This window comes from Dermochelys coriacea, chromosome 4, assembly GCF_009764565.3.
Source record: "Dermochelys coriacea isolate rDerCor1 chromosome 4, rDerCor1.pri.v4, whole genome shotgun sequence".
Lineage (NCBI taxonomy): Eukaryota > Metazoa > Chordata > Testudines > Dermochelyidae > Dermochelys > Dermochelys coriacea.
The window spans coordinates 64211127-64239091 of NC_050071.1; the positions used below are offsets into that span (position 1 = coordinate 64211127).

A 27965-nucleotide genomic window follows, 5' to 3' on the forward strand; every position below is an offset into this window, starting at 1 on the left:
CAATTGCAGTCACCAGGGTGGAGCTGACAAGAGAATGGGGCCAAATGGCTTTTATATTTTTTCTGCAGTTGACTACCTAGTGAAATAAAAACAAAAACAAAAAAACTGATTATTTTTAATTCTGCAGTGACACAATCGGATTATTACTACTGACTTGTTATTACACAAGAACCATGCACACTAGTCGATGCTAAACATCCAATTTTTTTTTTATTCAGTCCTCACTTTTCTACCCTTGCCACTTCTTTGTTTCACTCACTCTAGTTCCTTGTCTTTTAGGCCTTTATTCTACGTAGCATGCAGGTGGACTGCTTGGCCCACACAATGCAGATCAAGCCTTCAATTGTAATCTCTTTTGGGCAGGCACTGTCTTATATTATATAAATGTACAATGCTTACTACAATGGGACCGCAACTTGGTTTAGTCCCCTACTTGTTACTGTGATATAAAAAATAAAAACAACATTTTACTAGCAACAGGATAAAATGTGCCATCATAAATTATACTTACAACATTTCCGGCAAAGAAATACATGTGCACACAAATAGATATTTTTTCTACTTATATGTATTGGCCAATTTAGTTATTTTCCAAACTGTAAAGGCAATGAGTCCACATAATGGATTTATTCTAAATGTCATTTTTATCCAAGCACAAAATAGTCTCTGGTTAGTTTGCTGTTTGTTTTCTTGTTTGTTTCTTGTTTTATATCCTCACAAATAGGATTTTTGTTTGCTTGTTTGTTTAAACATAAAGTATCACTCTCAAATTAAGATATGTGCCAAATTTGTGTCACAATGAATTTTTAGAGTAGAGTTCTTAATCTCTGAGACTGGAGGGATAGACTGGACATATCTGTATTAAAGTTAAATGCAATATGACATTTGATAGTCCTCCAAATATATGCTTAGCGGGATTATTTATATGCACATTTTCCCTAGACCATGTGAAGTGCGGCAGGGCCAGTCATTTCAGTGAAGCTTACTACCCCCTTTCCAGAGCTCTGTATTGCTATCTTCATGTAGCACATGATATGAGCACTGGGAAGGGGCAGCCCAGATAAAGGATGGGGAGGGATGAGAGTAGGAATAGTGTGCCTTGCATAACTCCCACCTCTCCCCCACAAAATGGGGCACCTGGGTACAATGTAATACAGATGTAGGCTTTGTTTGTATTTATTTTGTATTGAGCCCATCCATCCTGGGGAACCCCCCCCCCCCTAATCCCAATAGTTTCCAAAGGAATTCCCTGGTAGCATGGCTGCAATGAAGCTGCATTTCTCAGAAACTAGATGGGGGTAAAGCTTTTTCAGTTGCTCATGATCTCCGGCAACTGCTAGTTTGGAGCTGCAAGCCCTGATTCTTCTGTGGAAAGGAGAGACAAACAGAATCTAATACAAAAATCAAAAGGAAATCCAACAGGAGAACGTCAGAGTTTTCCTTGTAGAAAAGTGTTTTTCCAAAGAAGGGGCAATTGCCTTCACCCTTACTATTTGAGATATGAATTAATTTAAAAATGCACTCACTATTCACCATTTATTGGCAAATTTCTTGGCAGTGTATGTATTAAAATGTTCTTACATAAGATAATTTTGGGGACAGCTTCTTATGGCAAACTGAAAAAACTGAAAAATGTTCACTTGTAGTTCACTGTAAATCTATCTATTGGAAGTGAAGTGAATCTTGGAAAATAAATGTGGATGCTAATTAAATTTGGTAATATGAGATTTGGATAAGCATTCATAAATAAAACCACTTCTTTAGCCATTTAACAGTATTAGTGTGTCAATTAAAAGCAGGTTTTCCAGATATACCTGAATTGCAGATACAGCCAATATTCATGCAGGTAAGATCTGGATAAGGATAAAACTAGTAAAAAAATGAGCTACCTCCAACAAAATTCTGCCCCCTTTTTCACCTCTGCTTTCCATCTAAACTAATCTCTCCTGTCCTTATGGAGAGAGATTTGTTTGTGGAGGTTTCTCTCCATTTTTTTTATTATTCACTTAGGCCAAACCTTCCAAGAGCCGGAGTCTAAAGTTAAGCTCCTAAATCCATCTTTTTCAGGCTGCTGTAGGTGCTCAGCATCTGTGAAAATCAGGACACTCATTCGAGTGAGGTGCCCAATTATTGGCACCCAAGTTTGATAATGTTGCCCATAACGTTTGGGTCTCTCATCTTTATAAGTGAAGGCACAGGGCTCTCCCAAAAAAAGCCTAAGGGAATTAGGCGCCAGCTCCTGCTGAGCCCCCAACACCCTTCAGCTTCTCTTGAGAATCCCCGCCTAAGTGGCTGAAACAAACCGAAGCACGTCCGGGCCGTTTCCCTTCTCCCGCTGCTCCAAGTTCAGCTGCCGCCCCCGCTCTGACTCCGCGGGCCAGAGCCGCTTGGGGCCCCAATGGGCGAGCTCCGCGTCTGCCGCAGACCACGCGAATCCTGGTGCGCGTCGGGGGGGCGGGGGGGAGGCCAGAGCGCGAATCCCGCGTCGGCTCCGGGTCCCTTTCGGCGGCACCACGAGGCGCTTTGGGCCAGTGTGGCCCCAACGCCGGAAGCCGGCCCGCCCGGAGCATGCAGGAGAGCAGCTCCGCAGCAGCGCCCCCTGCCGCCGCCACGGCTCTGATGGGGGAGAGGGGGAAGGGAGGCCCGGTGCTCCGCCGCAGCGGAACACACCCACCCACTCCCCTGCTTGACCTAGCCACTGACAGATAAGGGAGACCTTTACCCGGCCCAGCTTGGGGGGCGGGGGAGCGGTTAGGCCAGCGAGCCGCCCGCGCTGCCCCCAGGCGAGCCCGTCGGGACCCTCTGCAGCACTGGGGACCGGCGGCGGGTAGGTCTGCGGCGGCTTCGTTGCTCTGGCTGCGGCGCTGTCCGCGGTGCGCAAAGGCGCCGGACCCCTGCTTAGCGCTGTCCCGGCGGCAGCGGCCCCGGGGGGACGCGGGACGCAGCCGCAGCAGCGCAGCCCTGAGGCTGGGCCGGGCGAGCAGCTCAAGCCGCGCTCGAGGGCTGGGGCAAGGAGAGACAGTGGGGGCGGGCGCGCGCTCCCCCGCGCTGTGCTGCTCGCGCACGCGCGCCGGGTTCTTCCCCGCTCCCCAGCCTGTGAGCTAGCGCGCGGGGGTGCGAGTGTGTGAGTGCATGTGCGTGTGCTGGATGTACTCGGACCACGGCAGCGTTCAAGCAGCCTTCTTACTTCTGGAGCCGGGACAAGGACCAGACCTTGTGCAAAGGCTTCTCCCGCTTCCGCCGCTTCGGGGTTATTTTCCTTTCTTCGGGTGGTCTGGTCCCCCGCCCAACATTGCAGAGGATCTAATTCGCTGGCGAGAACTGGCAAAGAACGAGGAGGAGGAAAGGGATCGTTTGTGGCTTCGTGGATGCTCTACTTTTCATGGACATGCAAAAGATTATGCATATTTCTGTCTTCCTGTCTCCTGTGTTCTGGGGACTGATTTGGGGGGTCTATTCTAACAGCATACAAATAGGTAGGTTTCTCTGCACGGCAGGATTTTTTTTTTTCCCCTGATTGAGGTTTAATTTCGAGGGGTTATTTATTCGTTCATTCACAGCTGGCGTTGCGCTCGAGTATTCATGTCCTGTCAAGCCCTGAATGCTATGTATTATACACACACACACGTGTGTGTGATTTTGTATGACGCCCCCTCCCTTCAGAAATGATGGCTATCGCCCCTTTGCCTTAATCAGAAACGAAATCGTGTAGCTGGTCCGATAGCGGTTTGCCGATGCAGGCAATGCACGTTATTAAGAGACTCGCATCTCTCTGGCGTGATGCAGAATCAACGGCTCCAGACAAATAACGTGCCCCTCCGAGACAGCTGACTGGAAGAGCCCCAGAGCGAGCGTGCATGTAGCTGCCCCTTTCCCTGCCAGCGAGAATAAGTGGCTCCCAAGCGAGGCGATGCCCAAGCGTCAGTCCCCTCGTGCCTGAAGCTTCCCGCTTTGCAGCACTGATCTGGTCTCTTGTGTTTTATGTGTGTTTGTTTCCCTGCAGGAGGGTTGTTTCCGAGGGGTGCCGATCAGGAATACAGTGCATTTCGGGTAGGGATGGTTCAGTTTTCCACTTCAGAGTTTAGGCTGACGCCCCACATCGACAACCTGGAGGTAGCCAACAGCTTCGCCGTCACCAATGCTTGTGAGTAACGAATGCTGGTGTCATTCAAATAACCGTGGACCGGACGGCTCTGGGGGAGGCGTGAGACCGCCTGGACCCCTTTCTCTCGTGTTCGGGGGAGGAGGGGAGCAGGGACGCGTGCGCACTGGGAATGGGGCGGTGGGAGAGGGTGGTGTGCGGGCTGTCCAGTGCTTAGCCCCCCGGGAAGCTGTGTGGAGGCAGGTTTGGGAAGAACTCGCCCATCTAATGCGCTCCTCTGGCGATGACTTTGGGGCTTAAAGGCGCCTCCCCCGCGGATGGCACACACTGCTTTACAGATGGTCCAGGCTTAAAATGGTTCCTTTTCTGCTCTTTCCATACATTACATAAGCCGGGTTTACTGCACATGGTGTGGGATCATATGCTCGCTTCCCCCGTCCAGCTGGATAGGCAGGGTCAGCAAATTAAACGCTCCAAGCTCAGCTAGGAGCTGTTGAGCGGAGATCCATTTAGCTCTTCAATTAATCAATTAAACTTAACCGGGAGTGCCTGCTGCCCACGAAAGCTGTGCAGTTCTAGCTCAGTTGAGCGGCGGTCCTGATTTCCGCCTTGGTGCGGTACAGCGGTGCTCTGACAAACAAAGCAGGATGTGCCGAGGCGATCGGGAGCGGGGGAAGCCAAACGCGAGTGGATCCGCTCGGGTCTGAGCATCAATAGCTAAATGAGACACGGATCAGCCATTTTACTGTTTGCAATTCTCCATATTACATCAAGTTCCCCCTTCCTACCGTTACCCCAATAATTCAAGCCTCTCTGAGGAACCCCCTCCAGGGTGGCGGGGGGGGGCACGTTAACAAAGAGACCAGCAAAAAGATCGGATTTTCGGGAATAAATGCACATTAAGAAAGAACCCTCTCACTCCCTGTATAAAATCATTGCCACCTCGAGGGTAGTACTGTTGGAAAATTGATGCTTTCTTCCGACACAGAATCTGGGGTTTTCTTATAATCTACTGTATTATAATTTCATAGGGCCGGAACAGCTGCCATCCCTTCCCATCCTCGCGATTTCCTGTATGTTTCCCCGTGTTCAGTGGTTTTGCAGCGGGCTCAGACAATAGGTAAAATGCCAGGGTCACGCGAGAAAATACCACAGTAAAACCAGCACTGAAAAGCCCCTACAAATATCGTTAGTTGCAAACCATATCACCTCATCCGAAATAGTTGATTGAACGATTAACAAATTTGGCTGAGCAGATAGACTCGAGAGCCGTGATCATCCCACCTTTTAAAATCACAGGCAGAGACACTGTTGTTTTTCGTCTCCTTGATAAAATAAGGATACACCAAGAAAACATCATAAATCTGCCTAGATGTATAACAAATACATCCTTTGAGTGGGGTATATCAAAATAGCTGGAGTCAGGGTTTTAGTCTTAGTGCGATTAAAAGAGAGCGCGCTTCCTCGAGTAAGGTGTCAGAGTAGCAGCCGTGTTAGTCTGTATTCGCAAAAAGAAAAGGAGTACTTGTGGCACCTTAGAGACTAACAAATTTATTAGAGCATAAGCTTTCGTGAGCTACAGCTCACTTCATCGGATGCATTACAATGCAATGCATCCGATGAAGTGAGCTGTAGCTCACGAAAGCTTATGCTCTAATAAATTTGTTAGTCTCTAAGGTGCCACAAGTACTCCTTTTCTTTTTTCGAGTAAGGTGCTTTGCAATAACGTATGGTACAGACTCATTTGCAAATTTTATCTAGTGGTGTATGTGTGTACGCACCGATTCCGATGGGATAATTTCACGCCCATATTTTGCATTGTTTGTGTCGGAGGATTGTTTAAACCTGTGCAATATCTTGAATGAGAAAGGCGCTTTTAAATCTGGGAATGAATTATGAACGTTCAGCCTGGCCTGTGAGATTCCCTGATTGTACACTGGCGGCGCAACACCTTTAAAAAGAAAAAAAAGGACAGACCACTTAGGTGCTTGCCTAACGAGAAAAAATCATCTCAGACCCAGCCGATTAGAGCTACAATTTGTCATTCTAACTTTAAGGAGAAACCGTGCGATAAAGAGTGGAAAACCCAAACAACCGTTTAAAATGACAATTGTAACAAATCCAGGAGCCCTAAAAAGGCACACCTGTCTTAATGTGGAGCATTAAAAGCTGTAATTTGTTCCCCATGCTCCAAATGGCTTCCGACATAGTCCCCGGCTTTCAGTCTTGCTCTCCTACCGCCTCTGTTTGCAGTGAAATGAGTCCACTGCAGAGACACCGTTTGCAAGGACAAGCAGGCAACACACATTGATACTAGCTCAGGAAACTGACTGCCCCTTATTGTACACTATGAAGAGAGCATTGCATGGTCACACTGAAGTTTCCCTTAATTCTGCGTGTGGGCTGCATACGCAGCCACAGTCTCTAATTTTTTAATTTGTCCTTAAAAAAGTGGGAATGAAAGAAGAAAGTACCCTTTTAAAGAAAAACCTTGCTGTTATCTTTGAATACGAGTATTAATGGCTGGGAAAAAGAGATTTCCTCCAACAGCCAGCTAGTTTCATAATTTTATCGCATTAGTTATTTACTGTAATGTGAGAGAACTGCCCAATTTATTTAATAGACGAGTTCTCAGCTCATCAAATATCGTGGGAGACTCTAGGGACTTAATGCTATTTCTGGGTAGTACTTTCAAGACATTTTGTTGGAAATTAATCAACTGAATCTAGATGTTCCTTAATATTGTAGACCTGGAAAAATTCAAGGTCAGCCTGAATGATTGTTCTGTGTTTTCATGCTTTTCCACTCCCAAGTCAATGAACTCCTGAATGTGATTTAGTTAAAGCAGCACCAGTGATTTTCCTGTTGCTAACCCTCTCTAACGGCAAACATGGCTGCTTTACGATTTCTTCCAGAAAGTGGAGGAATCATGCTTTCTTTAATAAACCACATTTAATGTTTGTGCTTGACTCGTTCTTGAGCTTAAATATCTTCCTCCAGACAACTCCTACAATATTTATCGGACCTCTGGAGGGTTTATGAAAGGCTCTGACGTCATTAAAGAGCTGATATAGGCTTTCAGTAGGCTGGTGATATCGTGGGCTCTCCTTTTTCTTTTGTCTTTCTGTGTGTGGCCAAATCCAAAACTTCCATTTTCGAGCAACTTGCAGATTGGTGTCCAGGATAACAGCCCGGTCCATGACAAGCTAAAGTGAGTAAAGTAAGAGCAGGTACTATCTCTCAAATCTATCACAACTGACTGTTTAGTGCAGGTATCCTGTTAGTTCTGGATTGAATCAAGAGGCACATACTAAAAACAATTAGAAATAGTACTTCTTCGATTACCATCCAAGAAAGGTTTGTGATTAGCCAACAGAGGATACTGGAAACCAGCATTTGCTGAGCCAGATAAAAATTAACAGTTCGTTTAGAACTGGAGGTACTGAACATTTCAAAATTGGCTTTTTTTCCCCCATTACCGTTTCCATCACCTCATCCTATGAAATTCATTCTTTGAGAACTGAGGTTCTGTATCTGTTTTTTTTTCTCAGCTTGTTTTCTTGTGGTGACCTACAAAGCATCTTACAGGTGAAATAAAACTGATATTGGAAACTGCTGCTGGGTCTTTAGCCAGGCATTTTACAATAGTCAGTTCATCAGCCTTGCTTAGCAGAGGTGCTCTTCTGCTAGTTTAGCCCAGGCCTTAACCAAAGTTCAGTAAGCTAAATGGACAATCATAATATTCAGGAGAAACTGTTGCTATTCAAAGTAGTCATTGGCAGTGACTGAATAAAACAAAATGCTGTTCTGACCGCTAGAAACTCTACCCAGTAATTGCAAAAATGGAGTTCTCCACCTTTAAGAGTAGGTTCACAGACCGAAGGCAAAAATGTCAGGCATAGATTAAGCATCCAGCAGATGGCAGACTACTTCCACCAACAGTCAGCCTTTCCAATTCCTCTTCCCAAATGAAATTGTTGAGAGGATAGGAAGTCTTACTCAGCGTTGGATATCGATTTTAAACGTTTGTAAATCATTCTTTTGAAGCAGAGACACATTTCAGAAGTTAGCACGCACACAGACATATCAAACCCCCAATATTAGACCGTATGCAAAGTACTTCCCAAAATTACTAAAGGAAACCCAGGACGCAGGCTGTTCTTAGTTAAAGATCATATGTGTTATTGAAAACATTTAATTGCACGTAAATACTGAGTCTATAGACGGAACGAGGGGCTTTTACCTAAAGCAGAACTGTTTAAAGCATTATGTTCCCATATGCACAAACAAAGGAAGGAGGCTTGCGAGGTTGACAGTTGTCAAAACAGGCATCAAACAATCCGGTGAGTGAGTCCTTCTGATCGGTAGATGATGACCAAAAGGCAGATGTGTTGGGAGGGAGGGTCTGCTTTGGGTAGCACAGGTTGCACTAAGTTGTGTAACACACACCGCAAGCTGTCGTTTGGGAGAGTTCATTTTGGTCTTTAGCCAATACTTGAGGGCAAATCTTCAGCAGCTGGTGTCAATCGAGTAGCACCATTTCTTTCATGCCGGAGGTGAGCCTCTGGTTCGCGGTTTTCATTGAGGGTCTGTGCAGCCCTTACGCGGATGAGACCAGCGTGAGTGGTGCTCAGGGGCAAGAGTACAATCTCTCTGTGAGGGGGAAGCGCGCTAGAAGCAGCAGATTTCGATGTGCATAGGTGATCCAATGACGTAAATCAGGGAAAGAAGTAAAGGGGAAAGGAAAGTTCCAAGGTCACTACAATGCACCACAACCTGGTGTGTGGGAGATTTTGGCTTTTAACCGTTGTGACAAGGTTACAGTATTGGCGATGATTTATAGCGTAAAACTGGAGGTTACCCAGAAAAATGAACTATTAGTCCTTTTAGCACATACTATTAGCACAATATAATTAAACCCAACGCAACTGATGAAATCACTCATCATCTACAATATCAGGAATAGATTATATTGTGTAATTACATCAAAAACAGAAAACAGCTGAGGTGATGAACCTTGACAATCTTCCTGTAACCCTTCAAACACTAAATAGTACCAGTTATTTTGTGAACGTTAATATATTTTTTAACCCTAAAAAGAGATTTGAGTCCCTTCAAGAGAAGTTTCCTCCCGGTAATGTAAAAGCTCAATAATAGTAACAAGTTATTCATAAAGTAGCCTCTGCACAGAGGTAATATATGTAAGATCTTGGAAGTATAATCTTGCTGGCTCAAGAGGGGGTTGTGCATTTCCATTTTAAATCAAGCCTTACAGCTCTGCAGGGATCACTGCACCATGACATTATGACAAGGAGTTGCTGATTCATGCATAAATCGCAGATCCTCTCGCTATATCATCAACCAGCAGCTTTGAAAACCTATGAATATCTAGAGTACTGAAACATCTGAAGGAGAGAGGTATTCATGGCATTTGGTTTTCTAGCTATTTTGTACTATAATGCTACAGATAGAATTCTTAAGAGAATCACAAGCAAAAACATTTTAAAAATAAATAAATTAAAAAAACAGACTATCCCAGGAAAGCAAGGAGAGATGTATCTGTGTTTATGTGGAATAAATATACTCTGGATCAAAAGGAAATATATTGCACAATAATGGTTTTGTTTTGTTTTTAAGGAGAGGAGAAATTTGTTCAATAGTTATGCTTAGGTTTGTTCATATTTCTCCTGTTAGTTCTTTTTCATTTCTTTTCCCCTACACATCTCTACACAGGAAAGTCACTTACTTATAGTTAGAATTGACAAGCTCCAAACTGACCCTACCATAAAAATGATGTAAAAATATCTGGGGATGGTATGCTATATGAACTGTCACAGTTCTCACACTCCCAAATAACCCTTCACCTTCCCCCCCCCCCTTTCAATCAAAATCAAGAGCTTTAGCAGACTTTAAAGTACCTTCTTGCTGCTGTTGGCCTTACAAAATCAAATCCAGGACACTTGTTCCTTGTGATAGTTCCATCCCTGCTATGCCTATTTTCTTCTTGCTGATATTTAAATTTATATACATAGAGCCATGAATCCAGAAATTGGGGAGTTACACATAAGTGACATTTTTGGTTTGGCAGCTTGATTTTCCAGATTTTCATTGATGATTGCATAAATCTTGTCTATGTCTTAAATAAACATCCTATTTATATTTGTGAAGATAATTAAAATAAAACTAAGTACCAAATGAGCTAGGTTTAACTGCTAATCATGAGATACACATCAATTAAATCTTTACTAGTCTCTAAATATTTTAATGAATGAATTATCATTTTACTTGTCATTAAATAACTACTGAAATAAATGTTTGTTCCTTATACTTAGTAATATATTTATTGTGTGAATTACTAATTACTATAATAACTAATTTACATTGACTTTAATGGAACTACTCACTGTGCATAAAGTTAAGCATGTGCACAAATCTTTGCATGATCTGGATCTACTGCATGAACTGGGGACTGATCTAAAGCTGTTGAAGTAAATTATAGTCTTACTACTGATGTCAACAGAGTGGATCAGATCTCGGATTATAAAGATATATTTGAGAATTAAGAGGTGTGTAACTGCTACAATTTTTCTTGCACAGTTGATAATTGTTGAGGGGAAACGTTTTTCGTTAGTTCAAGATTATTAACCAAATTGAAGGTATGCTATCATTATTATGTCAATGTGTATAATTATCAGTAACTTTCTTCTAAAACTTGTCATGTCTACATCTTGACAGAAAAAGGTTTATGTAATGATAAGACGATTTGTAAAATCTGAGTGACTTTACAGAAAGTTCCAATAAGACCAGTTATTTGATACTGAAATGGTTGGGAAAATACTCCATGCTAAAGTTCTCAAATGAATGCAACTAATAAGTAAATACTTGGCTTTGGTGTAATATAAAGAAATAGCAGGACATTGTTTAAACCACACAGTAACTTTCTGAATAATATGATTCCAGAAGCCCTTACTAGCAAAATTACCATCTTAAGTCAACCTTCCAATCTCTATAAATCAGCTGGGAGCATGAATTACCAATATTTTATTCTGAAGGCTCTGTCCTGCATTCTTGGATAGTGCACACTGGAACTGAAGCCAAAGCCTGTAGGATGAGGCTCAAAGTAATGTTGAGAAGAGGGTTGAATAGGTAAATGCATCACACACGTTGATTAAGTATTGTGCTTCTCATACAAGAACGCCTGAGTCAAAAGATTTTTATTTTATTATATTTTTAAATCGTTTGATACCTAACTTGTGGTACCTACAATTATCTGGTATACAGTAGCCAGCATCACAGTACTGTGATAAATAATATTTGTAGAAGACCAAGAATTAGGGATTCACTCATATAGTTTTCTACAGTTGTTCTGCCCATGGTGATCTTATTCTTTTGTGTCACATAGTTTACTGAAAACTGGTTTCAATGTTGCAGAAGGTTTGCTATTGTAGAAATCTGTCTTATGTTATTTGAAATTAATGTATTTTATATCAGCATTATTATTTTGTTTTAAAACCTTCAGGTTTTACTTTAAAAAAATTAATTAAAATTGTACATTGGTTACAAATACATATTAGTTTTAAGCTAGTTAAAATTGAAAAGGTACTTCGATGATAAATAAACAGCCTGGTGTTTCATTAGTGAATGCTTTACAGTTTATTTGAATGGAAAGGAGAGATGAAAAGAACTAGACAAATACAGTGAATGCATATTTTAAAAAAATCACCTGTTAAGATAATACATACTGTGTCATCAGTAGCTCTATTTACCACACTGTATTTCTAATTTGTAATGTGTACTTACAGTGATATGGATTATGCTGTTTTAAGTATTATTTCTAATATTTATGCTTCATTTATCTTTTTGTCGGTTGCACAAAGGTGCTTTGTGAATCACTGATCAAGGGGAATACGCCCTTTTTTTTTAACTTATCCCTAAATACATCTTTGACATTTTGTGTGCTTTTAAGAAACTTTTACGAGTTTTCTTACCTATATATTGGTCAGTTTAAAAGTATTTGTGCCCTAAAGTTTCCAGTTAGAGAATGAAGTCAGTGAGTAAAGCTTTTGGGGCCTGATTCTGATTTAATTTACACTGTTTCGGGCAGTGTAACTCTATTGGTCTTCAAGATGCCTTGGTAAAAAGTACAAAAGATGTAGTAAAGAAAAGACTTTAACTAAGAGATATTAATTATTCTCTACAAAATAAGGGTCCAGTTCTTCTACAGTAGCTGACATTGAATATCATCTTACTCCACAGCCAACCTTGTAGAAACTAATGACATTGTTTTTTTGGGTTAAGGCACTATATTCAGTGCAATTAAAGATGGCAGGATCAGGCCATAAAAAATTTCCTGTTTCAGGACAAAGCTATAACTTTATTCTATATCAGACTAGGCTATTCAGCTCTATATTAGCAGATTTAACTTGGCATGGGATCCTCTTGCATGTTTGCTTGATGGTGCTGTGCCTACAACTGAATTCCCACTTGAATTATTCTGTGAATAGCTTATTGTGCACATCAGAAATGTATTTTCATTGTTAAACACTGAAGTTAAATTGGTGTAAATACCAAAAAGAAGAGAAAAATGGCAATTTCCCATTTGTGGTCTAATTTCATGATTCTTTTGCTGGCAAAATTCTCACTGAAGTCCATGAGAGTATTTACTTGTCATGTGCAGTGTAGGGGGAACGTCAGTAAAAATGTTCACGTAGGGCCAGATTTTCAAGTTTTCAGAATACGCAATTGGTGCTAGATTTTCAAGAGTTCTGCACTCAGCAGGTTCTCTTTGTGACATTCATGGCTCAATATTAAATAAAACTCAGTACGAAACATGCTGAGCTCTTTTGAAAATCTGGCTACTGATTTTGGTGCCTATGTGAACACTGGGCTCTCTTGAAAACCTGTGCCACAGTTTCTATTTTGTTTACCGGTAGACTGTAACACCCTTGAAAACTTATAAATACAGTTTCTTTCATAGACAGGCTGATTTGGCTTTAACTCCAGCTTGAAGTCCACTCAAGGCAAGGATACTATAACTGAGACAGTACATAAAATGCTCACAATAACCACCATCTGATGAAGTCTAGTTGCTCTATTTTCCCTTTTCATTTTAGCCTCTGATTGAATTTCAGTTACATAATACTGCATTTTCTCATATTACTGTAGTTAAGAATGTCATCTCAGCATTTTTATTATACATTTCTATTTATAAAGAGTTAAAATTTTGACCCAGGCTGAAACTGGGCATAAAGATATTTCAGCCTGGAAGCAAATTGTTTGATTTTATTTCCTTTTAGTTGATTTGAAAAATTAAAGGGTTTGACTCTAAAGTGTTAAGAATGAAAAGCAAAAAAACAAAGCAGTCCATTAGGTAATGCTTTCAGTTGCCTTTTTACCACCTCCTATAATTTATATGACTCTTATTACTGAATTACTGAAGTTTTGCAGCCCACTAGTGCATGGCATCAAGCATCATTTAGTGGCCTCTTTGAGGTGGAAAGAGAAGGAGCTACTGCACATTCAAACTAACCTTTTTCATAAAAAATGCCATTTGTTACCTTTTAACAGGATTAAGAGTATATCCAGCTTCCTTTTCCCTGGCTGAGAAAGGCCTCTGGGTAGTGGGACAAGATGGCTCTTCTGCACAGGTTGTGAATGTGCTGCTCAAGGAGTATGCCCTCCTTATATCGTGCAGAGCCCTGCTCTGTGAGTGGCAACACCCCTATGATGGGAGGGAAGGAGGAAAGACTGAGGCATGGTGACAGAGGGAAGGGATGGGGGTAGGGCTGGAAGATCCACTGTTGTGCAGTGAGAGGATTGTTTAAGGGTCTTCAGAGGTTACTTCAGTTGCTGAGCTAGAGTGTGGACAATAGAGTAGCTCTGTAGCCGGAAGAAAGGATTCTTCCCACGGTCCACCCCACTTTTCATCTGTGTCCCAATTCATTTGCCCAGTCCCTGGCCAAGTTATGCAGTCTAGGCCCTGGGCTCTGGAGTTGTTCCTTAGTACGTGTATGTGATATTTATCTAAATCTGCTCTGTGCCCATGACACCAAAAAGCTGCTATGAGCGGTCATTTCAGTGATGCACAAAATAGGGATTTAAACCATTTGGAGCTTTTGCAATCAGTTGGATCAATAATCTGCCTTTTAAAAAGTCTCCAACTACATTACCATATAGACTCCAATGGTTCATCTGGAAGTGTTAGCGCCATTTGTTCAGTGCGCCCAGTGCTTCAAACTTTTGACTGTGGTGGGAGTTGAGGTTGCTGAGCTGCTGCTTACTGAAGATTCTCATCTCTTCATAGGATTGGGCACAGAGTTAAACAAATGAGATATTTTTGTAGAAATATCATGAAAATCATTGAGTAAATTATTCAGCCAACAAATACTAACTGACCAGCTTTACCCAGAGTGTATAGTTTTAGTTGCTAACTTTTAATGAAAGATTAAAACTTATTGATGATGCAAGTGATTTTCTTAAGTAGTACTAAGAGAGAGTGACAGATATAAAAAATAAGGGAATAGAGCAGAATTGAGGTGCTATGCCATAGGTTGTGAGTTCCAGTGACAATACCTTTTTAGTATTATAAAAATGCTATCAATTTTTATTTCTATCATTTCATTACATCTGATCAATATTTAAGTGCTATGCCTAAATGCTATTGGTTACTTTGTAAATTGGACAGGATTACTACATAACCAGATGATTTCATTCCTGCAGGTGATCTGACAATCTGTAGTAAGAAGCCAGCAAACTGAGGGCCTGATTCTGTTTCTACTGAAGGCAATGGCAAAGCTCCTATTGACTTCAGTGGGAACAGGATCAAGCCCTAAATGCACGTAGCATGAGTTTTTAGTTTTCCAATCTAGTCAACATGGGAGATATGGCAGACTAGTATATTGCAGTGTATGTGTAAAATGGAGAAATCTGAACATTTTTAGAAAATTGTACTAAAATATTTGGCCATTTATATACCTTTCTTGACAAGAACACTGTGGAGGATAATGAGATACTCTTGCTTATGTGACCCAGGATTCCAAGTATTTAAAAGCTCTTCTAACATGGTTTCTTAAGAGGAAGTGTGGACATACTAGCAGGATTGTTAAACCAACGTAATTTAGCTCAAATATGTAGCTGAAACTGTGTTAGTTAAGCCATTTTTGAAAATGGGTTTGATTTCTGCTTGTGTAGATGGGTCTTAAAGATGAACAGCAAAGCAAAGATAATGTTTGTTTCCTTTCCACTTTTACATTTTACCTTTAAAAGAATATTATCATGATACTTATTTTATTTAGTCAATATCTATGTGAAATGTAAAAAGGAAATTACTTGCAGGATTGCTTAAACTGGCTCCATAGAAAGTAGCAAAACTCCACTTTGGAAATAACTGTGCACAACTACATACTACTAGCACTGAATTTTCTAGGAAACAGAGCATTGTAACATTTGTTTGGAGGAAAATACAACTTTATTTCTGTGTGTGTGTGCCAGTGAGTGAGTGAGTGCGTGTGTGTGTCTCAATTTTTGGAAACTCAATGTAAAACACCTTAAAGGGGCCACATTTTCAGAAAATTCTGATCAGCCATGCTCTGAAAATCAGGCTTCCTTAAAGTATCTCAAATTGAGCACCCAAAATCGCTAATCATTTTGAAGATTTTGGCTTTAGTCCTTGTAAAGTAATACAATGAAAAGGGAAATCAATTTCTGAGGCTACCAGCTATGATATAGTTTATTCAAACAATCTGGGGCAGATCCTGAACTGGTGTAAATGGTCATAGTTCCATTGGATCTGTCCCTCTGTGTAAATGTTTTTTTTTAATCTGTAATTCTAGTGCAAATGTTTTGTTGACCATAAATTGACACTCTAAACTGAAATAAACAACACTAATATTGTGACAAAAGCAAATACATTCAAAGGCCTTTCTTCCTGTGTCTATCAGCGTGACTTGATCTTGCAGGGATCTCAGATGAAAGAGTTCTATGAAATGTGCAATATTAAAGCCCAATGGGATACATACAGGCTTTGATTGTTTTTTGTAGATTTGTGACACCTGGAAAATGTTTCTTAAAATATTATATAGGATTTTTTGTGTTTCTCTAGACTACCATCAAAGATAAAACAATGGGGGTATTGTTATGTTTTGGTTCTTGCATGTTACTTTAAAGGAAATTTAGTGGAACAATATAAAACACATACACATCTTGAATATTAAGATCAAGTGGTAAAACTATGTATTCAAAGAGAAGGCTTTGGTTAAGAAATGGGAAAGAAAGTCTTTTATTAAAAAAAAAAGATGTATTCCTGACTGGTTTAAAAAAAAAAAAGATCCCCACTTAAATTATGAATTATGGGATAAATTTTAGTCTCACTTATACAGGTGTGACTCCCATTGACATCAATTTATAATTACAATTATAAAAAGGTGATGCTTGAGATACTGTTAAATATGCTATTTCCATCAAACTAAAAACACCCCAAATGACATTTCAGTGCCATTGAATTAGCAGTTGCATGACTGAAAGTATGAAGATATGCCATAATTCATAGAACTACCAAGTCTGAGGGTGTGTTACTTTCAGAATGATGTTCAGTGTGATGATGAAAATAGTATCTCTACATCCCTACAAACACGTAGAGTGTTGACTCTTGGGAGCTCAGAAGCTTTCTTAGATTGCTTTTTTTCCCCTGACACAATTAATTCCTATTTGCTGTGACAGGAGTGGATCATTCTAGATCATAATGTCTTTTTTGGTTTCAGAGTAGCAGCCGTGTTAGTCTGTATTCACAAAAAAGAAAAGGAGTACTTGTGATACCCTAGAGACTAACAAATTTATTTGAGCATAAGCTTTTGTGAGCTTCAGCATCCGATGAAGTGAGCTGTAGCTCACGAAAGCTTATGCTCAAATAAATTTGTTAGTCTCTAGGGTACCACAAGTACTCCTTTTCTTTTTTGGTTGTGTCAAATAAATGGTATATTCCACAGAATACTTTACATCTGTGACAACTGTTTGGAGTACCATTTGAATCATTATACTTCTTCTCTTCCCATTACCCTTTATCCTTTTGGAGATGACAAAAATGCCTAATTGCTTCTGCTTTAGGAATTTTGTTTTCCACTCTGTTGCAAAGTAGGTGTTTCTGGCTTAAATATGGACCCACAAATACTGTCATGCTTATCAGTATTAGTTTCATTTTATGGTACACTCAGATGACTAAGCACTGCTTAATCTTTTCTGCCTCCGTTTCTGGGCTTTATCTCGTCAATATCCAAAAACTAATAGCCTGCATTGTGTAGTGTGTGATATTTCATTCTGACATGATAAATAGAGAAGAAAACATTTCAGCGTGTAAAAAACCAAAAAATTTCAAACTGAATCTACACTGTCAAAAACCCATTATAACAAAATGAAGGAGTGGGAGAGAACTTTGCTTATAGGTTTATCTTCTTTCCTTTCTGTGAAATATTTTTGACAGTATTCACCTGGTTTTGAAGTTGCCTGTTTCGCCTGTTTGTACTGTTTATCATATTTTCTAGCCTTGAAAACAGTAGATCGTGTTGCAAAGTCAGCTTTGTTAGTCCAAATATTCCAACGTGAAAGAAAAGTGAACGCTGTTATGAGGGAGCCAGGTGTTGCACTGTTAGATCTGCTTTATATCCAGCCATTACATCTTCCCCATTCATTGTTCTCAAAAACATGAGCTTTGCTACTACTACTTTGTTGTTTTAAAAGTTTGTGAAAATAATAGCATTAACTCTCTAATTCTGGTTCACCAGTGATTCTACATGGAGAAATTTATATCTTGCAATTTTCCTGGTTGACCATTCGAAATAAATAAAAGTTCTTTTCAACCTTGTCTGTAAGTATCCTTTTAAACTTTGAGATGTTGAAGCTCTCACTGCACCCAGAAGCAAGTGTGACCTTTCTGTGTCACTTTTGGTAACTACTAAAAAAAAAACCCAGACACTTATCAAACATGTCTCTGAGTTCCTTGCTCCCTCCTTCATTGCAGCTCAAACATATGTTTTGGAGGGTAGTGGTTTGAATGTTTAGTTCTCCCTCTTGTTTCAAAAAATCATCCTTTCCCCTTTCTGGGCTCTTCTACTCTCCTCTGCCCCTGACCAATACAGGCCCCCAAAATATTTCCTTCCTCAGGGTTCTTAGGCAGTGAACCATTCCTCTACCCACGAGTATCATTTTCAACTTTTCCAGGTTCAGCTTCAGCAAGAAACTTTTCATCTAGGTGTAGGAGTTGATTTTACATAGGCACCGGATCAACTGGTTTGATGGTGATGGTAGTGATAGTGAAGGCACTACATAATTGAATATTTTTACATACGTTTAACACTGTAGATCTTGACATCTCATGATCCCCCATGTAGCTCCATAGATGCATTAAATAGGACATGAGAGGAACAATATAGCCTCACACATCTTCATAAGTGAGAGGTGCAGTTGTCTACCACTACCCTATGGGAGCACTTTGAGAGTAAGGTTCTGAGTCAGATTAGAGCATTTCCAGGCAGCCCTCCAGATCCTTAGGACTATGGGTCAGGTTTGGATGGTCTTTAATATTAGTAGGCCTTCCTGTTGTGTGAATCTCGGATTCTGAGAATGAAGATGGGATGGTAGCATTACATACTTTCTATGAGGTTATCCCTGATTCTGTGAAATAGGCAGATAGTTCTTTGTAAAGTGTGTGAGAGCTGAAAATTAGGAGGCTATCTCTGCTTAGAAATAGTTTTTCCTTTTGTGAGGAATTTTCCATTTACTATACTTTGTGGATTCAATCTAGAATGGCTACCATTGTAGAGGCTGGGCAGGGCTGGAGGGGATATCTTTTCTAGGGATATTTTGACCAGATTCTTTCACTGAACATTTGGAGGTACTAGTGAAGATTTTAGTCTGTAACCTCTGAATTGTTATTACTAATTATTTGTATTACCATAGTGCCTAGAAGCTCTAGTTATAGATCAGGAGTCTAGACATAGACCCTATTGTGCTATACAAACACAGAACAAAAAGATACTTACAATCTAAGTATAAGACAGGAGACAACAGATGGATATAAAAAGATAGGTGAGGGAGTACAAAGAAACAAGGCAACAGTATTGGTCAGCATGATAGGCTATGGTCTCAGTGCACCAACCTCTGTCAAGTTGTTTTTTTTTTTTATAGGCATCACTGCAAAGGAGAGTTTTGACGTAGACGAACAATGACAAGTAGGCCAAGTTCAGCAAGGAACATGTACATGAAGATTGTTTTTCCATCCAGTCCATCTTCTTTGTCAATAATTGTAACCATTTGATTGAGGAGATCATCTTGGCACACATTGTCATTTAAGTCTTTAGAGTTCAGATTAGTAACTAGTCCAAAAGGATGGCCACCCACAGTCACTGCAGGGTTGAAAGAGTACTCAACTGTGGCCTGTCTCGGTGGTGGAATCATTGTGTTCAGAGGAAAAGCTATGAAGTCAAAAACCTGGTAGTTTTCAGGCACTAAGAGAGACAGCAATAATATTCTCTGTCCACTTACTGGTGAAGCCTATCAAAAACTTTACAATGCTCATATTTTGCAAAATCAAGTAGGGAAATATGGGATCCATTGGTGTTAAATACTATAGATGCCTCCCAATTGGAGGTGGGGTTCCAGTTCCCTCTAATGAACAGCTGGTAGGCCCTTAGCCTGGAAGTCATCTCTTGACACTGTCTGTGGAAGATTCCCTATCTGTGGCAGATTGTTGAGAGGGCTGTGGAGAGGCAACTTTGGTATCAGTTCAAGGCCTTGGATCCCTTCCAGTCCATCTTTAGTGCTGATCATGGGGGAAATGACACAGTTCCCATGAGCTGGTATATCCTCTTGGTGATGGATAATGGCCAGGTGGCTATACTGACTCTGTTAGATCTCTTAACATCGTTTGATACTATTGCCCATGAGGTTTTGTTAGCTGTCCTGCAGCCCTTGGTTGAGGCAGATATTCTTTTCTCTTCAGTAGGTCTCAGAAGGTGATTTGCGGCAGTTGCATGCAAGACAAATCTTGTAGTGGTTTTTTCAAGGCTCTGTTTTCTCATCCTCCTTTCAACATCTATGAGTGTCATCATGGAAGTGGTAAGGAAATTTGGGTGTGTGGTGTCCTTAATGTGAAGAAGATATACAGATTTTCCTTGTTTTTTCCATATCTGGACAGTTTAGTATCAGTGTTTGACCAGTGCCTGGCCAAATCTGGCACTCAGATGGCTGAGAACAGGCCAAAGTTCAGCTCAGATAAGGTGTAGTTGACCTTTGTGGTTGGGGGAAGGATTTGATGGCATAGGAGGAGTATATTTCTCCTCATTATTGGGATTTGTCTACCATTTTTCTAGGAGACTTTTATTTTGAGAGTTCTCTTGGACTTCTCCACTCCTTCACAAGAAACTTGATGATATCAGGGGCCAAAAAGGCCTTTTTTCACCCACGTCTTCTATTTACAAACTTTTCTTGTAGAGCCAGACTTAGTTATAGTAATCCATGTCTTTTGTGACTTTTAGGCTGGGTTATTGCTCTACCTGGGGTTATTGCTGTACCTGTGACTTTTAGGCTGGGTTACTGCCCACATTTTTAGATGGTATTAGCCAAAGGCAACATGATACGCCAGTTGTCAGATAACTGCACTGGATTCCTGGTTTCTTTTGGATGCAATTCAAGGTGTTAAAGTTGATCTACAAGTTTTGTTTAGCTTCACACCTGGCTACATGAAAGACCACTTCTTCCCAATGAGCTGACATAGCTGTTATATTCATGGGCATTTAAGCTCACAGGACCAAGATTTAAATGTCTGCGGGGTGGTGGCAGGACATTTTCTATGAAGGGTTCCCAACTTTGAATTCCTTTTCTGACAAGTCTGATGGAGCCCAGTGACTTTAAACATAAAGCCCATCTCTTCTTAAGTATTTGCTCCAGGGGTGGGTTTGAGATGGGAGGAATTGTTTGCATTTCGGGTTTTAGTTATTAGATGAGATCAAAACTGTCTGTTTTGTACATTTTGTTCATGTAGACACATCTCACTTTATATATCAATCAACAACTATGCAAGATCTCCACTGTGTTTGCACACAATCAACAATGTGTGTACACATGCAAGTACTCCATTCCCAGATGGGGAGTTAAACAATTTTGAGAGCATTTTTCTTTGTGGATGTGTTTTTTACTCTGGGGATGACTGGGCACAAAGGGTGCAAGTTATATCCCACTTTATGTTCCTGTCCTCCTCCTGCAGAGGAACAGAATACAGTATGAATGGCTTGCTCTTTTTTCATTTGCTGTATAGAATATTTAGCAGGGTTTAAAAATAACAACAAAATGGACATGATCAGGCCAAACTCCCTGCATAATACATTCCTCTCTTGCACAGCACAAGAAGTGAGCAATTTGAAGTTGGTGTGAATAACTGTAGCCATTTGTCACGTAACAGGAAATGGAAAAAAAACAAAACAAAAAGATGTTTTTTTTTCTTTACAGGCATTGGAATAACAGTGATTACATAATCTTATGCAACTCTCAAGGACAGATTGATTTTTTTTTGTATCTGTTTGATCTAACTAGTTCTGACAACTAATACTTAGATTCTCCAGAAGATTGTTCCACAGTTGTGCACTGGATGAGGTAAAGCTCTATCTCCTATACAAACAAGCTTTACCCTTGCAGCAAAGAGTTCTGTTGTGCCTGGAGAATGGATTTTTCTCTTGCAGTCCTCATCTCAGAACTTGAAGTGATTTCTTAGGTATCCCAAACCCAGATCATTAAGCACCTAAAAGATGATGACTGAAACTTTGAATTTTACATAATAGCCTATGGGAAGCCAGTGTAGTGAGCGGAGGACAGGTCTGAAGCGCTTGTGCTAACTTGTGTTTCTGAGGACAAGTGCTCATGCATTTTTGTACTAGTGTAGTTTCCAGGTAGGTTGCATAGCAAAGAAGTGTGTTTTCAATTACAGGTTATTGTCCACCAAGGTGCAGGTTCCTAGCCAGCAATAGATGCTAGAATGTGCAGATGCTGCTGTGTGAGAGCTTAGAAGCAAAGAATCCAGGAGCCTGTTAAAATGCTGATTGATTTGACCAACTGGTTATCCCCAAACAGTGCCTGTAAACTCCTCTTAGTGTTTTCTTCTTCCAACCAATATAATTTTTGTTCTGACTAAATTCAGTTTCAATCAACTGTTCTTCATCCATGAGTTCATCTCAGCCAAGCACTGGTCAGCTTAATGAGAGTGCTGTTGTCTTTGTTGTGGAAAGATAGGTAGAACTGTATTGTGATAGGATATGTCATTGCATATCATTGACTCTTGACTTTGACTTGAGTCCATGATGTCTTCTCAGTTCACCTAGTGGTTGTACATGAGTTATAAATATGATCAAAAGAGAACTGATCCTTGTGGGATGTTGCAAACGAAAGGTTTGGTGCTTTATATGCAGTTTCCTATTACTATCCCCTTTGAGTGCATCCCTTGGCTCCAGGAAGAACACAAAGCATTTTAGTGCACATCCCTGAGACAGGACAGCAATATTTCTTAAGACTGTGTCAAATACTGCAGAGAGGTCCAAGCATAGGAGAGTGGACGTGTGCCCTCCATCCACTGACAGGAAATCATCCAACAGACCACTAATGCTGCTTTCATTCCATGTCCTGATCTGTATCCAGATTGTGCAGGGTCTATGATATTAGCTTAGTTAGATGAGCTTGAAGGTAGCCCTTGGTTAGCTTCTGCATGAGCTTGCTCATTAACAAGAAGCTTATTGCTTGATATTAGAGCCAGGTCCAATCTGTCCAGGATGGGTTTCTTCATTGTTGGTCGGACTATACTTTTTTTGAAGGAGGAAGAGATGATCCATTTACTGAATGTTACATTGGATGTTCCGGTCAGGAGAGGTACCAGTTCCTCATTATTCTCTTTCACAGAGAAGGGTGGGGTCAGATTCACAGGTCCTGAGTCCTGTATGTTTAAATGCCCTGTGCAATGTTTGAGAGTTAAAATACTGATAACTGGCTATTTTCCAGGTCAGCTAAACTTTACAAATTAAATATACATCATTTTAGTTATGATAATTTTGGTTATAAATAAAATTCTTTAGACACATACAGGCCATGCTTATTTAAGTAGGACAATTTAAAATGGTAACCAAACAAGTCATTCAAACTGGGAGTAGTTTTAATTTACAGTTAGCATGTGCCTTTAAAGGCTTGTCAGTCAGTCAACCAAGCAATGACCAGAAGCTTAGAAATATTATACTGTAATCAGTAATGTAGCTAAAGTGAAACTTAATAAATAAGGAGCTCTTGAGGTTTCAGTGCTGTGCAACGACAGACATAATGAAAATCTCGAGTGTATGTGTAACCAGGCTTTTCATCCCTCTGGTCATTTGGCTCTCCCTGCGTGCACACATTGTGCCAGTCCCTTTTCATTACTGTTTGGGGAGGGGAATTGCAATCCTATTTTGCCCTTGACCTTGTGACCAAGCCATCATCTCACTCCTGCCTTTGCCTTCATGGAGGTCAGAAGTCAGTTTCCTTCTTTCTAGGGCATCCAGTAGCAGTAGTAAGTAACATCAATTTCAGTTATGTTAAATAAAAGTTAACTCTTATTTTGCATAAGGCAGAAAATATCACAGGAAGAACAAATTTTAAGCAAGATCTAAACACAGTTAAATTGATCACATGTTTATCTAGCCAGGCCCTAAACTAATTTATAAACACAGAATATTGATGAAAAAGATGAAAACCTTAGATATAAGGGAATTCCTTGTCTCATCCAATTGCTGCCAATCTGTCTGCCTTTTAGTATCTGAAAAAGGTTCTCAAGACCCAGGAAGTCTCTGTAATGCAAGTGAGCATCATATAAGTGAATGACACATAAAATCTCAATCTTCTCACCCACGCTCTCCCGGCTATCTCCTTTCTCAATCATTGTGGCCAATACCACCATCCTGCCTGTCACTCAGGCCCATAACCTAGGGATCATCTTCAGCTAATACCTACCTCTCTCTAGGTCCTCACATCCAGACTGTCTAAATCTTGCCAATCCTTTTGCAAAACATCTGGTCTTTCCTGTCCATCCACACAGCTAAAACTCTTGTCCAGGCTCTTGTCATCTTGTCTCAGTTATTGCCACATCCTTCTCTTTGGCCTTGAGAAGTGCATTTTTTCTCCACAGATATCTGTTCAGCAAAGATCATTCTTTCAGCCTGTCACTTTGACCATGTCAGCCCTCTCTTTGTCTTCCTCCCCTCCTCTATTGCATCGAACACAAGTTGCTTGTCTTCACTGCCAAGTACCTTCATAGCTTAACCTCACCTTTCTTATCTCGCATTTGCTATTGAAATGTCGATTCTCATCTCTGATTGACCGGAAATGTCAACCTTCATCCCTCACTTGTTGAATTTTCAGACAGATGCCTTTGTGAATTCTCCCATGCTGCCCCTCATGCTCAGGAAGAGCTTCCTGCTAACATTCTCAAAGCTTCCTCATGATCCTTCTTCAAAACCTTCCTTAAAACTCTTCAATGCTATGATGCCTACAAAAAAATGTGATAGCAGCTAGACTGTTGGTGTTGGCTGTCTTCCAACCGCTGAGGCCAGTGCCTATCATGCTGACCAATATTGTCTCATTGTTTCACTGTACTTCCCCGTCGATCTTTCTGCATCTGTTAGCTTTTGTACTTAGATTGTATGCTCTTTGGAGGCAAGGACTGTCTTTTTGTACTGTTTGTCTAGCGCCTAGCACAGTGAGGTCCTAAGCCATGACTACGGCACTATAATACTACTACTAATAATAATACAAGTAGCATATGCTTTATATATTAGACACTAACTTTATGACCCCTTTTCATATGCTATATGACATACCTTCCCATCTGCCCTTTCCTTAGGTGATTGTTTTTCAAAGAAAAATAACTATTTCCTTCAACCACTAGTCTGAAACTTCAAAGGGGAAAGCACTTCTAGTCACTTATATATGTGAAGATTAATTTGGCATTTTCTCTGGCTATCTCATACTTCTTGGTTTAGCAAAATGGATACAGGCAATCTTGGGGAATGAGTTGGTAGAAAAAATTGTAGTTAGAAATCATAGAGTCATAGAATATCAGGGTTGGAAGGGACCTCAGGAGATCATCTAGTCCAACCCCCGGCTCAAAGCAGGACCAATCCCCAACTAAATCATCCCAGCCAGGGCTTTCTCAAGCCTGACCTTCAAAACTTCTAAGGTAAGAGATTCCACCTCTTCCTAGGTAATGCATTCCAGTGTTTTACCACCCTCCTAGGGAAAACGTTTTTCCTAATATCCAACCTAAACTCCCCTCTCTGCAACTTGAGACCATTACTCCTTGTTCTGTCATCTGTTACCACTGAGAACAGTCTAGAGCCATCCTCTTTGGAACCCCCTTTCAGGTAGTTGAAAGCATCTATCAGATCCCCCCTCTTTCTTCTCTTCCGCAGATTAAACAATCCCAGTTCCCTCAGCCTCTCCTCATAAGTCATGTGTTCCAGTCCCCTAATCATTTTTGTTGCTCTCCGCTGGAAGTTTTCCAATTTTTCCACATCCTTCTTGCAGCGTGGGGCCCAAAACTGGACACGGTACTCCAGATGAGGCCTCACCAATGTCGAATAGAGGGGAACGATCACGTCCCTCGATCTGCTGGCAGTGCCCCTACTTGTACATCCCAAAATGCCATTGGCCTTCTTGGCAACAAGAGCACACTGTTGACTCATATCCAACTTCTCGTCCACTGCGGAAAAGGACCTAGGGGTTACAGAACTGTTGCCTAACCATTTGGTCCCTAGTCTGTAGCGGTGCATGGGATTCTTCCATCCTAAGTGCAGGACTCTGCACTTGTCCTTGTTGAACCTCATCAGATTTCTTTTGGCCCAATCCTCTAATTTGTCTAGGTCCCTCTGTATCCTATCCCTCCCCTCCATTGTATCTATCTCTCCTCCCAGTTTAGTGTCATCTGCAAACTTGCTGAGGGTGCAATCCACACCATCCTCCAGATCATTAATGAAGATATTGAACAAAACCGGCCCGAAGACCGACCCTTGGGGCACTCCACTTGATACCGGCTGCCAACTAGACATGGAGCCATTGATCGCTACCCATTGAGCCCGACAATCTAGCCAGCTTTCTATCCACCTTATCCATTCATCCAGCCCATACTTCTTTAACTTACTGGCAAGAATACTGTGGGAGACCGTGTCAAAAGCTTTGCGAAAGTCAAGGAACAACACATCCACTGCTTTCCCCTCATCCACAGAGCTAGTTATCTCATCATAGAAGGCAATTAGATTAGTCAGGCATGACTTGCCCTTGGTGAATCCATGCTGACTGTTCCTGATCACTTTCCTCTCCTCTAAGTGCCACAGAATTGATTCCTTGAGGACCTGCTCCATGATTTTTCCAGGGACTGAGGTGAGGCTGACTGGCCTGTAGTTCCCAGGATCCTCCTTCTTCCCGTTTTTTAAAGATGAGCACTACATTAGCCTTTTTCTAGTCGTCTGGGACCTCCCCCGATCACCATGAGTTTTCAAAGATAATAGCCAATGTCTCTGCAATCACATCCGCCACCTCCTTTAGCACTCTCAGATGCAGCGCATCCAGCCCAATGGACTTGTGCTTGTCCAGCTTTTCTAGTCCCGAACCACTTCTTTCTCCACAGAGGGCTGGTTACCTCCTCCCCATGCTGTGCTGCCCAGTGCAGTAGTCTGGGAGCTGATCTTGTTCGTGAAGACAGAGGCAAAAAAAGCACTGAGTACATTAGCTTTTTCCACATTCTCTGTCACTAGGTTGCCTCCCTCATTCAGTAAGGGGCCCACACTTTCCTTGACTTTCTTCTTGTTGCGAACATACCTGAAGAAACTCTTCTTGTTACTCTTAACACCTCTTGCTAATTGCAACTCCAGGTGTGATTTGGCCTTCCTGATTTCACTCCTGCATGCCCGAGCAATATTTTTGTACTCTTCCCTGGTCATTTGTCCAATCTTCCACTTCTTCTAAGCTTCTTTTTTGTGTTTAAGATCAGCAAGGATTTCACTGTTAAGCCAAGCTGGTCGCCTGCCAAATCCCCTCGCTCCCCCGCCCCCCATGATTAGTGTTTATAAAAAAATAAGTAAAATAAGGTGATGTGTAAGCAGTGCAGAAACGTACCATTTTAAATTCATCCTCCCTACTTTATGGTTTGTGTTGATTTCAATAGACTTTGGATCAGGCCCTTGGACTTCTTGTTTATGGGGACCAAGTATTCCCTCTGCATCCAGTTGTAATGCAGTGTTTTCTTCCAGCTCTTGTAGAACTCTGTTAGAGAGATAAAAAAGAGATACATTGCTTATCCTACTGGGAGAGGTGGTTGCAGTATTTTGTTGCATGGTTCATTGATTTAAGTGAAGTAACACACACATGCATTTCAGTGGTGGCATACCAGCTAGGATGTGCCATATGGTAAAATAAGTGTTATGGAACAAATTAAGTTGCATACCGCAGCCGAGAGCCAGACATGTCCTTCACTTCATTGACATACATGCCATATGCTACAAAATTCTGCATTTTATTTCATTACATCCTGATAAGGTATATTTATAGAATCATATCTATCTGGTGCTGAAAATATTGAAGGGGCATTAGGAAGCTATATGAGTAAAATCTGTGTACACTTTTACAATCTAGGGGTTGACAGTGTACAATATTGGGTTGCCCTGAATGCTATCAGTATTGATAATATTTCTACTGGTTAAGTAATGCTGGCCCATATATTTGACATGATCTTTATTCAATAAATATAATATGGAATATTCTAATTTCTAGGTCCTGTTTTTTTTAGCCCAATAATACATTTGTTTCAGAT

General features: G+C 40.9%; 1 protein-coding gene across 5 annotated transcripts in view; it reads left to right on the plus strand.

Annotated features, from left to right (window-relative positions):
- Positions 1 to 2549: 2549 nt before the first annotated feature.
- GRIA2 (glutamate ionotropic receptor AMPA type subunit 2) overlaps positions 2550 to 27965 on the plus strand; it is a 109507-nt gene continuing 84091 nt past the window's right edge. For all 5 annotated transcript variants that reach the window (XR_006280798.1, XM_043513237.1, XM_043513235.1 and 2 more), the window contains exons 1-2: positions 2550 to 3476; positions 4004 to 4144. Coding sequence is in view for 4 of the 5 variants with exons in the window: in XM_043513237.1 (XP_043369172.1) it covers positions 3383 to 3476; positions 4004 to 4144 (235 nt within the window). In the remaining variant the exon portion in view is untranslated. The remainder of the gene's footprint in view (positions 3477 to 4003; positions 4145 to 27965) is intronic.